At 36.0% G+C, this 18,139-nt stretch overlaps 1 protein-coding gene across 2 annotated transcripts in view; it reads left to right on the forward strand.

Moving 5' to 3' along the window:
• The first annotated feature begins 356 nt into the window (after window positions 1-356).
• LOC109002031 (U-box domain-containing protein 33-like) overlaps window positions 357-18,139 on the forward strand; it is a 43,283-nt gene continuing 25,500 nt past the window's right edge. Inside the window, exons 1-7 of one of the 2 annotated variants that reach the window (XM_035683871.1) lie at window positions 357-513; window positions 665-771; window positions 898-1,019; window positions 1,579-1,680; window positions 2,360-2,828; window positions 2,997-3,104; window positions 3,497-3,868. In XM_035683871.1, the coding sequence (XP_035539764.1) occupies window positions 360-513; window positions 665-771; window positions 898-1,019; window positions 1,579-1,680; window positions 2,360-2,828; window positions 2,997-3,104; window positions 3,497-3,868 (1,434 nt within the window). In that variant the 5' untranslated portion in view covers window positions 357-359. The remainder of the gene's footprint in view (window positions 514-664; window positions 772-897; window positions 1,020-1,578; window positions 1,681-2,359; window positions 2,829-2,996; window positions 3,105-3,496; window positions 3,869-18,139) is intronic. The other variant, XM_035683872.1, reaches the window with a different exon arrangement.

Below are 18,139 nucleotides of genomic sequence, written 5' to 3' on the forward strand. Positions count from 1 at the left end.
GATGAGAATTAAAAGTTGAATAAAATATTATAAAAATATTATATTTTAATATGATTTTTATTTTTGGATTTCAAAACGTATGTTGAATTGTCTATTATATTTTATTTGAAAGTATAGAAAAATTATAATTTTTAGATAAGATAAAATGAATTGAGAATGTTTTTTAATCCAAACAAGTCCATGCGTTAAGTAGAAAATGTGTTCAGACTAATTTGAACTACAAAAGTCTTTGAAATGTAATAATTTTACATGATTTCTGGCTGCATGTCGGACTTTTGTGCTTTTCACAAAAAGTGAAGTGCATATATATATATATATATATGGCGGGTAGTAGGCATAAGATCAATTGAGGAAATTCCATGGCTGATCATCAGGATATGATCACATACGTTGCGGTGGGAAAAGATGTGAAAGACTGCAAATCAATCCTGTCTTGGGCCATAGAGAACAACGTCGGAGGAAGCAGGATTTGCATCATTCATGTTCACAAGCCTGCAAAGCTGTTCCCTTTAGGCAAGTTATTTATATCTATCTTTGAAAAAACTTGATCATCATAAACCGAATTAACATGCAGCACGTTGGAGTCCACATGTATTTATTATTTATGAAGTAGTTTTGGAGTTATTTGAGTGAGTTGTCGTCTTCTCTTCATGTACTTGATCAGTGCGAAGCTTAATGACGGAAAGGAAGGTCAGAGAACGCCTGGAAACTGGTACACAAAATATGCATGCAATCATGGAGGAATACTTTCTTTTCTGCCAACAAAAGGGGGTATAAATTCTTCTCATGTGCATCTTTAATTCTTCTCGATCGTCTCATGGATTGGAACATCAGTTAGGAGAGTGCTGATCAGTTTTCTGACCTCTTTTCTGTGGTGTTTCAAAATAATATATATAGGTACAGGCACAAACGCAAACCATTGAAATGGACTCTATTAGGGTGGGAATCCTAAAACTCATCTCTAAATATGGGATCAGGAAGCTTGTCATAGGATCAACATCGGCCAATCACTATAAAAGGTAATATTTAAGAATATTGTCAAACATTATTCTGGGGTACTCTTTCCTATGTCTTCCTCTCTCTCTTTAGAGAATTGCTACAGAAATAAAAAAGATTATATAAAACAAACTCACAAACTGATGTGGATTCATGAAATTCGTTAGATCTATTTTATAATAAAAATAACTTTACAATTTGACGTATTATATCAAGCCACATCAGTTTGAGGGTTTATTTTTGAGTAATTCTTTTGTGGTTAAAGTATTTTCCTATTGAGTTATACTATTTTTACCAATGGTTTCTACCGCTTGTTTTTATCGCTATAATTTTTTTTTTACTAACGGTAGCTCCCAATGGTAGCTGTAGTGCCACTCTTTTCTATTTTTTAGAATATTCAAAGATTTAGGCCTATCTGTAAGCCCCATACTAAACACACTTCTGATGTGATGTGAAAACTTGCTGCCTGAGATTTTTGAGGATTTTGTAGAGGCCGAAATCTCTCTGTGGTTTATTCAGCATGATCATGTGCATGGTTTGATATTTGGATTGATGTAGCTTAATTACTGCTCCATTTTGCAGAAAAGTGGAACTGGGGTCTAAGAAAGCGAAGTATGTGTGTAAAACTGCACCTCTCTCGTGTCAAGTACAAGTCATTTGCAAGGGCCACCTCATATTTACCAGGTTAATTTGCAGCTTCCAAGCTTTTGTCAATTACACTTGCAAATATGTCATTCTTTTGCTACCTTTCTGTTTGTAGTTCTGTCTCAGTTTTTAATGAGGTGGTCTATACATATTCCTTTGCAAATATGATACTTTATTACTCTTGGATCATGCTTTATTTTTTTTTAAGTTGAAGAAAGTTCAAAAGCTAATATGTAAACACTACGGCAAACACTTCAAAATACTCCAATTTTTATGTGCCAAAATACATCTAAACTCATCTTTTTAAGTTAACTCTAACATTCAAACACCTAACTCTCAAATCAAACCTCTTTCCACGTGGGTTCCACAATTTTTTTCAACTTTTCATAAATACATCTAAACTCATCTTAACTTCTTTACACTCTACCATCTCAATTCACTACTATTCATAACGTACTCAATTCATCTCAACAACTAAACGCAGCCAGAGCTCCGTTTAGATATAAGAAGTGTTTCATCTCATCTCTTCACATCACATCATTATAAATTTTTTAAGTTTTCACACAAAATATAATAAACAATTCAACTTTTTTAAATCTTAAAATAATAATAATATTAAAAAAATAATATTTTATTAAACTCTTGCAAACACTTCAAAGTCCTCCTCTTTCTATGTGATCATCATCATTCTGCTGATGGAAGTAGCGTGCCAAAATAGGGAAGCAAGTGCAGCAGACACTGAAACTGGACAACAAAACCTAAATAGATCACGGTCTGGTCCTTCGGGGTACAACAATAGGGTCGGCAGTCCCGTAATTGAATGCTCGGACTTCCCCAAATTACGGTCTGTTACGGTTCGGCGCAATAGGAGCACCACTGCTCTGGCTGCTCTAATTGCTCCTTTCCCGGAACGTTCTAAAGAGCTTTCATCTCCAAAGAGTCCTGGGGATTCTAGTTACTCAGCAAGCTCTCCCACAAGACCGGTTGAAATAACTCTAAATGGATGGAATGATAGAAATGGCAAAGCATTGCGGTATAGCTGTTCACTCTCTCCGCCGGCGGCTTTGGATTATTCAAGAAGCTCTTCTACTCTGGATCTCGCTCCTTCAGTTGTGCAACAAAGTCCGAGGTTGATTGCCAGTTCAAGTAACATATCAACTTCTTCTAATGGAACTCACAATGTTGTGGTATGTGCAAAGCATTCTGTTACATTCCATTCTGTGTTTGCAAATTTAATGTATGCCAAAAATGTTTAATTAACATTTCTCATTGGCATTATTCATCTGAATCAATCAATAATCAAATGGGTATAAAACACGACAAGGCTTTGAAATTAAAGGATTTATGGATCATAGCAGGAGCGGAGCTTAGAAGAGCAGCTTCAACAAGCGATGGCAGCTTTAAAAAAAGAGGCACTCGTGCGTCAAAGAGCAGAGGGATATATGATTGACGCTATACGAAGAGTAAGCTTTTTAGTTACGAGTTCTGCTACTTATAAGTGAACTTCTTCAACGCTTTGAATTCATGGGGGTTTTCTTTACACTCTTCATTACACGTTTTGCAAAAAAATAGTGCATTTTACATGACTAATACATGCATGAGTTGTGCTGCACAGAAGCTCCACACTTTGCACATCAATTAAAAATATATAATTTTACTCTTTTACCCTCGTATCATGAAAATATTTCAGAAAATATGAGGACAAAAGAGTAAAATCACATGCTTTTAAGAGGTGTGTAGAAATGTGGAGCTTATGTCTATAATTTTTCTACATGCATGCACCATATATGCTTGAAAACAATACAATTGTAAGCTTTTTAAATCTTACAGAAATTGCTAATAATCTGATCAATAGGCCCAAGATGCAGAGAATCAGAGAGACAAATACATAGATGAACAATGGATTTCCAAAGAACAGGAAATATCATTAAAGAGCCAACTTGCAGAGTTACAGAAAGAAAGGGATGAATTGCAGATGGAGCGTGATCATGCACTGAAAGAAGCTGAAGGGCTAAAGAGAAAAGAAGAGGACTCAAATGGATACATGCTCGAGCTGCCTGAATTTTCCCTTTCTAAAATTGCAGAAGTTACTCAAGGATTTCATGAATCCCAGAAAATTGGACAAGGAGGATATGGCAACATTTATATAGGTCGCCTACAAACTGAGGTAGCTATAAAGATGTTACATTCTCATGGCTCCCAAGGCTCTCAAGAGTTCCAAATGGAGGTTTGTATATGCATTAATTGAAAAACACTAGAGTTTTTTAGATCAGAAAAATATTTTACTTAAATAAGTTAGCATGTTTGGAGACATTTTCAATGAAAAATTATTTTGATCTCAAAAATTTTGGTTGAATAATTTGATCTTAAATTTATTGGTTGTATATATATATATCAGGTTAATGTATTGGGTCAGTTGAGGCATCCCAATCTTGTGAAACTCATCGGATCTTGCCCTGAAGCTTTTGCACTCATCTATGAATATCTTCCTAATGGAAGCCTTGAAGATTGACTCAAATGCAAGGACAACAGTCCTCCATTGTCATGGGAAACTCGACTACAGATCGCCATAGAGTTATGCTCTGTCCTCGTGTATCTTCATTCCAGTACTCGACCTCGCACCATAGTGCATGGAGATTTGAAGCCAGCCAATATTCTCCTTGATTCAAGCTATGTATGTAAACTTAGTGACTTTGGAATTTGCCGCGTGTTAAGCCGCAATCAAAGTTCAAGTGACAGTGTCACACTGAGTCATAACACTGTTCCAAAGGGAACTTTGCCTTACTTAGATCCTGAATTTCTTCAAAGCGGAGTTCTTACTGTGAAGTCTGATGTTTACTCCTTTGGAATCATTTTACTGCAATTGTTGACAGGGAAATCACCACCCTACTCTATAGTAGATGAAGTCAACTCTGCCTTACTTGCAGGCAATTTTGAATCCCTTTTGGATCCTTCGGCTGGACGTTGGCCATTGGAGGTTGCTCAATCTTTGGCTGAATTGGCACTGATGTGTTCTGACAATAACAGAAAAAGGAGACCAGATCTTGGGACAGGTGTCTTGGAGCTACTCGAATCATTAAGGGATCCAAGAGGAGGTACTTGAAAGGATTATCAGCCAAGATGGAGCTTGGCTATAAATTGTTTAATGTTGTGTGATTTGATTAATTGTCAAGTATTTTTGCAGGGATATGGATGTTTGAGTGGTATTGTAGGTGAGAGTCTATTCTAAAACTCCATTGAACTATGAGTTGTTTCAATAAATCTTTTTGGATAATATTTATAGAGAAATGATTTGTACAAGCTCCAAATAGATATGCTCCGACATGTATCTTTGTAAAAAAAGTGGACCACTCCTTAAAACATTGTTATCAAGTGTTATCAACGGAGGTGGAGCTAGCTAGTTGGCTGTGAAACAAAAAAATTGTTTGCTGATAAGTGATTGTCAAATGTCAGGTGTCTTTTGCAGTAATATAGAGTACTTAATTATGACTTGTTTAACAGCTTTTTTTTATTTTACAATAAATCAATCAAGCATTTTCAAACAAGATTTATAGAGAATTTTTCAAAAACCTGCAAAAAGCTAATTAAGATCTCTAAATACTTGTACCTTTATGGTTTTGTCTTTGGTTTACATGATAATTATGACCTTGCATTTTTAATCACAGTCCATTTTCCTTTTTTCCTTCATCGGTGCTGGTGTGAGTTTATGGGCCGATGGGGATAGTTTCTCTTTTGTTGGGTTGGTTCAGGTCTTTGGAATTGGAGAAGGGTGTGTTGGGTCCTTTGTCAAATTATTAATTAATGTTCTCCTATTGACCATAACACAAGATCTTCCTTAATGGCTGAATTTAGCTTCGGCGCCATCCCTATAGGCTCGATGCTAATCTTCTTTCGAGTTCACTTAAGAAGTAACTCAATTTGTATAGTTCATCCCATCTTCGCAGAGCCTATTAGAGAGAAAAATAATCGACTTCAACTTGTCATTTGCGTTCGTTCTCTGCTTCAACACCCTCCAAACTTTGTAGTTCCTGTAGTAGATTCTTTTTTTGTAAGATTACAATACCAAATACCTGTTCATCCCACTTCTTTAAATCCATTTTCAAAGCCTTCAATTTTCCAGCCAATACTTTGCTCAGAGTACCCTCTAGTTGATAAGAATTCTACCATTGTCTCACCAATTCTACAAACCCCTCCGTTTTTAGCCACATATTCTCGAATTTGAATGGTCTTCTACCTCCTGGAATTCCTCCACAATCTAGCATTATGAGAAAGTGATCAGAGCAAACACAAGGAAATATTTTCTGACAAGAATTTGGAAATTGCATTTCCCATGAAGGAGATATAAGGAATCTATCCAGCCTTGACCAAACTTGATTATTAGACCAAGTATACTCTCCACCCATGAGAGGTAAGTCCATAAGGTCTAACTCAAATATTAGATTTGAGAATTCCACCACTGCATGGTTTTGTCTCCCCTGCCCCGACCTTTCACTAGGAAATCTTGTCATATTAAAATCTCCACCAATACACCTAGGGACCTCCCACCAAGTACATAAGCTTGCCAATTCATCCCAAAGCAATCGTCGCTCGCAATCTAAGTTAGGGCCATAAACCCCCGTAAAAGCCCAAGCAAAACCATCTATATAGAATTTTTAAAGGAACACCCCATCGAGTATTCTCCCACAAATTCATTTATGTTCTCCACTACTCTCTTGTCCCACATCGCCAAAATACACCCCGGAACCCCCTGTGAAGGTAAGTAAGACCATCCTACATACTGACAGCTCCAAATACTTAGTATAGTTATTCTTGTGATAAACTCCAGCTTTGTTTCCTGCAAACATATAATGTCTACTTTCCATTGTCTCAACGAAGATCTAATTTTAAGGCATTTGTTGATCTCATTCAACCCTCTTACATTCCTGTGACACCTCCTACTTGTAGTCTAAAAGTGTCATGTGTTTTTCATAAAATAAACCCGGCAAGATATCTTATAGTTAATAACTAAAATTAGAATTTATTTTGTAGAAAAAAAGGTCGAATAAAATGTCTTCCAAAAATATTAAATGAATAAACTGAATAAAATTTATGTCATAAAAGCACTTTTATTCTAGAAGGTCTGAAAATAAATCAATTGCTCCTTCTAATCCTGGCCTTCCTGCTCATGTTCATCATCCTCATCTGGGTGGTTAAAAATATGAAAACAAACTAAAATGAGTCGAAGACTCAGCCAGAAATCCATCACAACGTAAACATAATAAACATAAGGTTTTCATAAAATTTTTCATGCTGAGAGTTTAAAATTCATGACTGTTCATACTGATATTTATGCTATGCATGAATGATCTATCTGAATTAACTGACTGATCTGACTGGCCAACACACTTAACCCTGTGTGCGAGGTTGTGCATCGGCCCCACGTCCTGCGGTTGAGAGGGGAGCTGCTGATAGTATTCTGGCATACTATGGTGGACCACGCTTAAGTCCGTGGCTTGCACAGCCACCCTGATATGAACTGCATTGGTACCATGCATCTAAATGACCATCTGATTAACTGATCTTATCTTATCTTGCATTTGAACTTAAGATAGCTTACGTGTCTTATGCACATGAGATGCATGACATAATACATACATAATTATAATTTATGAATTTGAACATTATACGGAATGAAATGATCGTATGCTATGTTGGACGACATGTTTACATATGACATGAGTGGTACATAAAAAATGGCTATCAAAGAATTGGCGCTAATAATAATTTATATAAGCTGAACTGTGATAATTCTAATTTATGATCAAATTACTTACCTCGCTACGCTTCTTCTTGAATCTCACTTTGTAGCTCGTTACCTATACGCAATATTAACTATCAATAAATCTGTTTAGGAACAATACGTACTAATATTCTACTTAATTAAATTCATAATCTAAAAGATAGTCAAATAAATATCTTGTTTAACACCATAATCAATAAATCCTGATATTTAAATTACTTAAATACTAATAGAGAGCTGCTACAGACACAAAAGAATCCCACAAAAGAATCTTATACATTGATGTGGCACACTCACAGCGTGACACGTCTCCCCACTTTTTTTTTTCGGTTCCTTTTTTCTCCCTTCCCGTCCATCTCCCCTCCCCTCCTCCCTCTATCTTCGACCGTCTCCGCTTCCTGTCGCCGCTATAGTGGTCGGAGACAACTTCAGGGCCGGCAAAAGCCGCCGGCGGTCCATGCAACACCGTTCTATTCATGGTAGCGCCTCTCCTGTGCGAGTCCCATCCCCTCCTCCCCCTTTCCCTCTTTGTCTCTGCCTGTCTCCACCCTTCCCGTCGCCGCCATGGTGGTCGAGGACCACCTTAGGGCCGGCAGAATCTACTGACGGTCCAAGCGGCATAGTTCGGCGGGGGGATGGGAGCTCCTGTGCACGACAGCTCATGAGGTGGACTCTTCCAGCCTTGGGGTGGTCCCCGACCACCATGGTAGCGACGGGCAGAGACAGAGAGGGAAAGGGGGAGCAGGGGAGGGGACTTGCATGGAAGGAGGATAAAAAGTAAGAAAAAAAGAAACGTGGCACACTCACACAGTGTGCCACATGAGTGTGTGAGATCCCTTTGTAGGATCCCTTTGTGTCTGTAGTGTTTTCCATACTAATAACATATTATTATCCAGTAGAATACTTGGGCTATTTTAAATAAGTCATAAAAAATCCCAATTCTTAAAATAGGTTTCATTTCTTCACATAATTATTCAATCTTATAAGAAATCTAGTAAATATCATTTAAATATTCTTAACATATTTGTTAATTTTTCTATTTAAAATATAACATAATAATTTTATTAAAAATTCGACTAAATAGACAAAAGAAATATTAACTAAAATATTAGGCTCAATAGTATACTTTAAAATATATTTCAAATTCTTTAAACACTTTCTTATAAAAATGAGCTTATGACTAATATATTTATTTAATAAAATTAAACTCAACTTCAAATAAAATGACACAATAATATTCATAATTAACATATACTTAAACGTAAGGTTATAGATGTAATTATACTTGAAACACTCCTTCAAGATACTATGGGAAGGGATTAAAAAGGGCATAAAAGTAATCTCCATTAACACCTGTACTTAGTAAATTAAAACCTAAGGGTATTGATAGTGGTTTATGCATCTTCATATGCAAAATCATATCTTTTGAAGATTGATTTTGCATATGAAAAACTTATCCACATTGGATTATGCATATTTAAATCAAATAATAATAAAATATTCATTATTTTATATATTATTTTTCCTATAAATCTGGATGGTTTATTTTATGCATCTAGATGGTCTATTGTTAATCTGAATGGTCCAATAAATTCAAGTCAAATTACACTACCCGAAGGCAAAAAAATTCAATAGACGTTCCAACTCAAATAAATTCAACTCCAAGTCCAATAAATTTCATACAAATTCACAACTTAATATAATGTAATTCCATACAAATTCAACTGTCCAAATAAATTACATACAAATTCAACTGCCCCCAAAATAAATTCCATACACATTCAACTTCCAACCAAAAGAAATTCCAAACAGATTTATCCTTAAACCTCATGTATCAAAATCAACTTAATAGAAAATCCACAAAGTTGATTTTAATGCAACTTGAACTACATAAAGTTGGACTTGGCAGCTCCATATGTCAACCACCAGCTCCACAACAGCAGTTCCACAGTAGCCCAGCTCCACAGCAGCTCCACAAAAAAATGATGTAATTTGGTTCAACCAGCAGTACAAAAATTATCCAAAATATATCACCACAATCAAAACAATTACAAAATTACCATCATACAAACATACAACTATGTACAAGATACCTAAAACACATTTTTCATGTCTTTCCCTAAAAGTATTGAGTTTGGAGTAATACCTAAACTTGTCCCATTTTTTTTCCTTTTTAAGAGGTCCATGTGTGTTTGCCATTTCAGTTGGTGCCTCAATAAATTCCAACAATGATTTATGCTAAAGTTATGTTTTCAGTTCTCTTTGTATAAGATTTTTGCCTTATCAATTTACAAAATAGTGGAACAAGATACAACTAAAAACATTGCAAATATGTAATAATTAGAACCACAAAACATAGCATAGAGCATTATACCTTGTCTTGCTCGGTCACACCGCTTGGATGCATTCCTTCAACTTGGGCTAAGCTACCACATAATTTATTGACGCATTTTTGAATGATTGACCACCGATTGGTCAAAGAGGGTATAGACCGTTCTTGACAATTAGGTTTTTTAAATGTGTGGTAGTAGTCATAAATTCTACTCCATGTTTGTGTAGATGATTGGTCAGTCCCCCGTATGGAGTTTATACTAATATTAAGCCAAGCTGAAACGAGGAGAGTATCTTCCTCTACAGTAAATGACACACCCCGCTGGGATTTTTGTTTCCTTTTTTCCCATTGGGGTTGTGTCGCTTGGACATCAACACTTGCACTGCCCATAGGGGGTTGTTAATATCACATTCACCACTTTCCAATAGTGTGGTGAAGAAGGGACCCTCATCAATTAAACAGTTCATTTTGCAACAAAATATTGAAGGATAAAATGTTACTAAAACTGTCTCAATAGAAAAAGTATGTATGCAACATGGAAAAAATAAAATACATGAAAAAACATAGTATGTATGCAGTGCACGAGGGAAAAACATTAATATGCCTTCGTTTTATTTGTGTGAATCTGTCTAAAGGCATACAAAAACATGGTTGCATACCTGCTGACTTAAGGGTGACACTGGAGTAACAACCCGCAAAGATAAAAGGGCACATGATAGACACATTATAAGAACATGCAACCAAGCATTTTTCAAATCTTATTGCTCAGTTAAATACAAAGTAGTTTTCTTTATTTTGGCAATAAAAGGGCAAAGAACATAAGCAAATCATACCAATCAGTGTAGGTAATTAGCATACATTCTCATTTGCAAACCACAAGAAGCAAATCCCAAATTTTTAGAGACAGCATATACAACCCATGAGTTTTTTTCAGGAGAAATAAGAAGCATGTACAGAGGCATGTACAATCTAAAAAACCCAAGAACCAAACTCCACTGCTCTATGTATCCCTATTCTCGGTTCAATATCAAGGAAAATCACACAAAAAACCCTAAAACAACTCTAATTAGGGAAAATCACACATTCCATATGAGGGGAAATCACACAATAATTTGTGAAATAAAAACAAGTAGCTTGCACGAAATCACCTTCTCTAGGGTTTCCAAACAACCGCACGAAATTGAGTACTTGGCGAGAGAAGAGGCCGTCGTTGATGAAGGAACAGCCCCGTGGTGCACTTGAGCTTTGCTTTGGGCAATGGTGTAGTAGAGCAGAGAGAAGGCTGAAATATTGTTGAGGCAAATGTTGGTGTCAAAGAGAAAAGAGCAAGAGAGAACATAGTCGTTTGAAGAGAAGGAGGAAGACTTTCGAGGAAATATGCGTGAGAGAGAGGAGTCGTTTGGATAGGGAGAGAAAAAATATTAAAAATAATGTTTGAAGATTAAACAATGCTTCTTCAAATTTGAAGAAGTACTGTTTATAGCTATGGATAAAAATGAAGGTAGATAAACCAATGTGGATGATTTTAAAGACATATTCTTCAAATTTAAAGATGGAGATGAAGATGCAAAAGCCACTACCAGTGCTCTAAAAGCAACTAATATATTCCGTCGAGAAATAGAGGGCAACAGGGAGGCGTGCGAGGTAGGGGACTCATCGAGAGGAGGAGGAGCACGTGGTTGAGCTGGGTGATAAGACGGTAGCTTTAGGTGGCTGGGAGTGAAGGCGACACAGCTGGAGGCTCCTCTGTGGTGATTCAACACCGAGAGAGGGAGAGAGAGTTCTGTCACGCCGAAAAGCAACCAAGAGAGAGAGGAGGGGCGACGGTCATAGGCTTACTAGGAAGACGTGGGTTTGACAGGAACAACTAGTTGGCAGTTTCTGTGATGCCTAAGTTGTCCTCGGCGTAGGGTAGTGGCGGAACAACCAAGGTTGGCTGCGTCAAGATGCTCGTCTATGGGTGCAAAAGGCCGCAGCATGGTGCACGTGTGACAGTGCTTGGAGGTCTTCACGGTCATGCATGTTTGGGCAGTGGAGTTGCCGCACTGGTTCCGTCGTTGAGTCACGGCCCTTTATGGTTGTTGCTGACGGTGCTCTGTTTGATGGGTGCAACTAGTGGTCTCTGCGTTCGTGAATGTTTTAGGCTCATGGTGGTCGACTTTCAGATCTACTAGTGGCGGAGGTTTACGTGCATGGCAGGGTGTCAAAGTTCTTTGGCTACAGTTCAGATCATGGGTGGCTCACTGGGGTGGTGGTCAGCTTTTTCCATATGGGTGTGCTCTGTGTTTTGCTTGTTCCATGAGACGGTGGTTTGTTGTGAAGCAAGGCTAATATGTGCATAGGGAAGGTCTTTTGTTTGTGTTGTATATAATACAGACACTTCATGAGATTTTATAGAGGGAGAATGGAGGATTGATGATAGGATTTCTAAGTTTGTTTTCCATTAGGATGATCAATTAGGAGATACGATCCTTTAGGAGATAAGGATGAAGGGTGGAGATAGGAAGAAACAAGGCTTAGAGCATTCCCATTGGATTTTCTATATGGGATCTATCCTATAATTTGGGGATAAGTTTAGTGATTTGGAGAAAAACCCCTCTCCATTGGATTCCCCATTTTGCGGTTTAAGTTTACGGGATCTACAATCATTCCCCATATATGGCATGACCCCTCCCTCCAAACACCAACGATCGCAACCCCTCTCTATCGGCAAATTATGTAAGTTTTGATTTCAGTTTCTTCAAAATTTTGTGACTTTGATTTCGCAACACCATATTTCGCAGCCCCTCTCCCTCATTTTCGAAAAAAATTTCTCACTTCATACCTCTCTCCTTCTCTGTTTCTCTCTTCCCATTTTTCTTCCTCCTGAGGCCATGATCAAGGTAAGTATGCGATGCAGAGCCTACAATTTGGTGCTTTGCGTCGGCGATCTCTTCACTGTTTGACTGTCGAGAATGTTTCTTTGCTTTCAAATTGGTTCAATTTTTTTTTTTTTTTTGTCACTCTCGTTTAGTCATTCTCATTTTGGGCTTTGTTTGAGAAAATTGGTTCTCATTTTGACCTTGCGTTGCCATTGATTTGTCTGTATTTTGGTTGTCTGTGTTGAGTGTTTGGTTGTCGAGAAAGTGATGATGTTTCATAGATTTTTTTTAAATTACTCTGTATAGATGTTTTTTCTTTCACTTTCTATGAGATGTGACTTTCGGACTTATGTGGTTGTGAAATTTGTTTTGTGTTGCAGTCGAAGCTGATATTTCCAATTTTGCTCTCATTTTTCTCATCGTTGTTTGGTTGCTGCGAAAATCCAGTTAGATTTATTGAATTAAAATTGTGTTTTATGTTGTGCTTGTGTGAGATCGTTTTGATTTTGCTCTCATTTTCCTTCATGTACTGTTTGCTTATTGTGAAAATCTCTAGTTGCAGAAAGAATAAGAAATTGAATAGCTGATGTATTTTTTTTCCCTTTTGCTTTATGATGATTTCCCTTTTCCCTCATGTATTGGTTTCTGATGCTTTATATCAAACAATATATGCCTCTTGGTTTGCTTGAAACTTAAAATATGTACCTTTGGTCTGCTGTGTAAATTAGGAGAAAGAAAATGATATTTGGGTCTTGACATTGTATGTGCTTTTGAATGTGTTAAAAGTGAGAATCCTTCATCATTAAATGAAATACTTAATTAAGCTCAGGTTTATGGAATTTGGGACCTATTGTTTTATTTTTGTTAGTTTTGGAATTATCTCTTTTTTAATGTGTGATTCAACTTGTGGTTTATCTTCTTTCAAATGTGCTATATGTAATTATTTGTGGTGTTTGATTTCATAGAAGGTGAACTATTGAAAGTAATTGAACGATGTTGGGTTGAATTGACAAGTAATAAATCGGAAATTTAAAAAGAAAAGATACATATTTATACTTAGGAACTTTGTTGGATAAAAAATTACAAAATTAAAGATTTTTTTTATAGAGATTCGGGCTAAACTTGAATGATGAAAACTCACTTGAAGTTGTTCTCTTGTTATAATCCATTTGGTTTGAAGTCTCATATTAGATATAAGTATTTCTTTTATTTCAGTTTATGTTTTGAGGAACCTCCTACGGAAGTTGTTTATTCATTAGCATAGTACCATCTTTTGAACACTATTTGCAATTTTTTTTTCTTCCTTGAGGTTTAATGTGCATACATTTTACTATAAATTGAAAAAAGGAAATGATGGTTAAATTTCATGGGTTCCTTAAACCAATTATGTAAATTTCATGATATTCTAAAAAATGTAATTTTAGGTTCCTTAAATCAATTATGTTTCATTGTTCTTTCTATGGGTAATTTGTTCTGTTTTGTTGGGTTTCTTTGCAGTATTTCGTATCTTTCGGTTCTTTAGATCAAATGAGACTTGAGTTTGTGAGAATGTAAATGCAAGCAGAATGCGTATTTATAGAGGAAAAAGTTACCGTTACATATATGACAAAAAATGTTATCGTTTGAGAGAAGATAAAAAAAGTTACTGTTGGAGAAAAAAAAATATTACTGTTGGAGGCAAGAGTTCACAATTTTACCGTTGGAGGTAGGAGTTCAAAATGTTACCGTTAGAAAATGCACATATTAAAAAAAAAAATTACTATTTTTATAATATGGATTTTTGTTTGAAAAATAATATTGTATTCGGTAGTCAAAATCGTATAAGTATTTAGTAGAATGTGATATTTGAAAAGAAGACAATCAGACAAAATAGTTGGTAGTTAAGATTGTAAATGGCAGTGAGAGAAAAAAATAATAAAGAAAGAATAGAGAAATATTATTTAATATAATATAGATAGGGATGGGGAATGAGATATAGAAGGTTTTTGAAATATGAGTAAAATTTAGAAAAAATTTTAGGAAATGTATTTTTTAGTTAAATTATAGAGAATTTTATGGCGCATCCAATCTGATGCTCTTAAAGAAACAAAAGAACTCTAGTGGCTATTGAAAAATTTGAAGGGTCATATATATAAAATACCAATAACAATATGACAATAATCCTATTAAAATTAACGAATGTAAAATCTGATAAAATAATAATAATAATAATAATAATAATAATAATAATAAAATATTTATAGTTACATAAAACTTATCTTATGACCTACTCTTGGATCGGGTTGTTACAACTCCATATCAATATTTTGGGCTTCATTTACCAACAATTCCAGCCTTCTCTTTACTCCTACTGCGACTTGCACTCCCATCCTTTCCATAATAATTAAGCGATCAGTCTAGCCTCTTCAACTCCCTGCTTCTTTTTGGCCCAGCTCCCTGTTGGTAATGGCCTGCCTCAGTGGCTATTAACAACTCCCTAAATTGATCTGCATATCCTTCACACGAAATTCCCACACAACACTGCGATTCCTCCATCTTTTTCATTACCCAATCAGAAGGTAGAGGGGGCTAAATACTGATTGGGGAGGGATCCTCCCCTACATTGTCCTCAGCCACTAAGTCAGTAGCCTCAAACAGGATCAACGATCCTTCCCCTTCCGTTTCCCCTTTCTCCAACTCAGTCCCATCCTCCTCAACAACAATATCCTCGGTTACAAACCTCTCCTCTCCCTCCATCGGCATATTCTGAGTTAGCCGAGTGCTACGGGAATCCATGACTAAGACACTCATTTCCCTCTAGGATTGAGTCACTCCTCCAAGTTCATCTTCGCCATCATCCCCTCTAAATTTTTCCTCCTCAATATTCCCCTCAGCTTCAACCTACATCTGTGAAGCTTCCCCCTCCTGCGGAGAACAAATTTCTCCTTCTTCCACCTCAGGCGATGTCATCGGCTCCGATGTACCACCAAGAGACTCGCCCAAGATCGGCGACTCTTTTTGGAATAAGAATGTTTTTCTAAAAGTTCCTCTCTGATGTTTTGTAACATGTTTTGATATTTGCATTTTGAAAGTAAATGTTTCTGTTTCTGCATTCTGAAAGTAAACATTTTGCTTTGCATTCTGAATTCTGAAAATGCTCATGTTTACATACTAGTATATGTTTACTGCTTATTGAGTTGTTGATAACTCACCCCTTATCTTCACAATATTTTTTAGATAATTTTGATAAATCAGCTAGAAGTCAAGAGTGAAGTTTGATGATCATAGAATAATAAGTGCCAGATGGTATAAGTTTATTGGAGAGTCTTATTTAATAGGTTTATGATTTTATGTTATTTGATATTTGGAGTCCTAGATATTTCAAAATATTTATGGAATTTTTAAATTATCTCATTGAGGTATTTGTTTTTTGGTGTCCTGGTAGAGGAACATATAATCTGGTTTGAATAAACAGATTTGTACTTTTTTGGGAATATTGGAGTATTTTAAATATGTTATGGAAGTTGAATTTAGGTTACAAGAGCTAACTCTCCGGACCTCCGGAAATGAGGCGTTACATCGATTCAATAAACACGATATTCGACTGAACCATCTCCCTTCCCAGATGTGTAAGCAACACTCAAACAGAGATCAAAGAAACATGGATACCAACTTCAAAGATAAAAGAAACATGGATACCAACACAAAAAAAAAAAAAAGAAGATAAAAGTGTACGGAGAGAAAATGAAAAGAGCAAAATAACTTCAACAAAAATTCTTAACCATAGTTTGATTAGAAGCACACTCTCTACGGTATTTATGTTTGCTAGTAATGTGACGGAGAGTAACATAGAGACTATTATGAATGACCATAATATTTAAAAGTGGCAAGTGCATCATGGTCCCTTCACTACTTTCCTAAGAGCATTTCTAACACAAGACTTATTTTTCATAAATTTCAAGCTCAAAGATGGAGTTGAACAACTGCAGTTTACTTAAATTTGTATTACAAAGTATTCCATTCTAAGAATATCGTAAGAAGTATAATAACAACTTATCAAAGTTTTTGTTTTTTTTTGGCACTAGCTGTCTAGAACAACTTCTTGACAAATTCTGGGGGTGCACAGGTTCTCGGCAAGGAGTTTTCCGCAAGTGCACTTCGGGTAATTCAAGGGAAAAATCCTCCAGTCCAATGACTCAGAGATTATTTGCATCGAAGGAGATTTGAACCTTAGACCTAGGGGGAGTATACTCCCAAACCCAAGGCCTTTACCACTTGAGTCAACCCCTAGGGATAATAAAAGCCTATCAAAATACGTACCTTGAGATAAAACATGAATAAAACACGTAAGTAACATTGCAACATGTTGTTACATGACTTGTAACCCTTGACAAGTCCACTGGAACCCAAAGAAGCTTATACAATAGTAAATAGGACAATGTAGGCCTATCAGCTAACCCACGTTGAACCATAGCAATACAAATTGTAAGTAAAATAAAAATTTTATAAATCTAATGAATATGCGTAGCCCAAGTACACAGCAAAAGAAAAAAATTGATGGAATAAAAATATAGTACACATCTCCCAGTTTTTTTTTTTGAAAATAACCTCAGAAACTTTCCATAGCAATTACGTGTTACAACTTGTATCATCAAGAAGGCATCCCACAATGAAGTCTAGGACCTCTTCTATCCAAACTAGTTCTTCTCCTATCTCTATAGCTTTCTTTGCTAAAGTATGAGCTACTGTGTTCTTTTTGCTACTAACAAATTGAATAAACCAATTAAAAAAATATTAAAAACTTTTATTTACAGGCTACCATCTTTTCAGGCCCAAATCAGGGCCACCCACTGAATTGTCCATTTTTAGCCAGAAACGGGCCACCCACGGGGTGAACAACAAGGGCCACCCACTGGGTGGCTGGTGGTGACCACCACCAGACCACCAATCCATGAATATTCACCAATCCATGAATATATGGTGACCACCACCATATATTCTAGACGTAAAAACAAAATATATATTAAAAGAAGTAGCAACTTCTGCACTGTTCCAGTACAATTATTTAAATGAGAACAAAGGAAAAACAAAATAATTTTTATGATAGGTAACAAAATAAAACGAAATTGAAATATAGCATTATTGCTTTGTAAACTTTCGATTTCAAAAAATTCAGGGAACAAGTAAAGACATAATAAACAAACAAAGGTGCCATTCTATTGCAGGAGTTACCGAGAATTCAAAGGTTCTTTATCACACTTCAATTTGTTGTGTTTGGGTAGAGAGGTATTTTCAGGTATTCTGTGAATAGTAGTGAAAAAATAATAAAAAAGTAACAATAGATAATTAAATAGTAGTGAAAAGTATGTAAAAAATAATAATAAAATAATGAATAGCAGTGAGATATTATAAGAATACTTCAGGTATTCTCAGTACCCAAAATAGGCAGGCTGATATTATCTAAGATTCCTTTGAAGGACTTGCTTCAATTCCTTCTCACTACAGATGGCAACCGAAGATATTTTTCATATGACATGGCAGTCCTCA

Source organism: Juglans regia, chromosome 12 (assembly GCF_001411555.2).
Source record: "Juglans regia cultivar Chandler chromosome 12, Walnut 2.0, whole genome shotgun sequence".
NCBI lineage: Eukaryota > Viridiplantae > Streptophyta > Magnoliopsida > Fagales > Juglandaceae > Juglans > Juglans regia.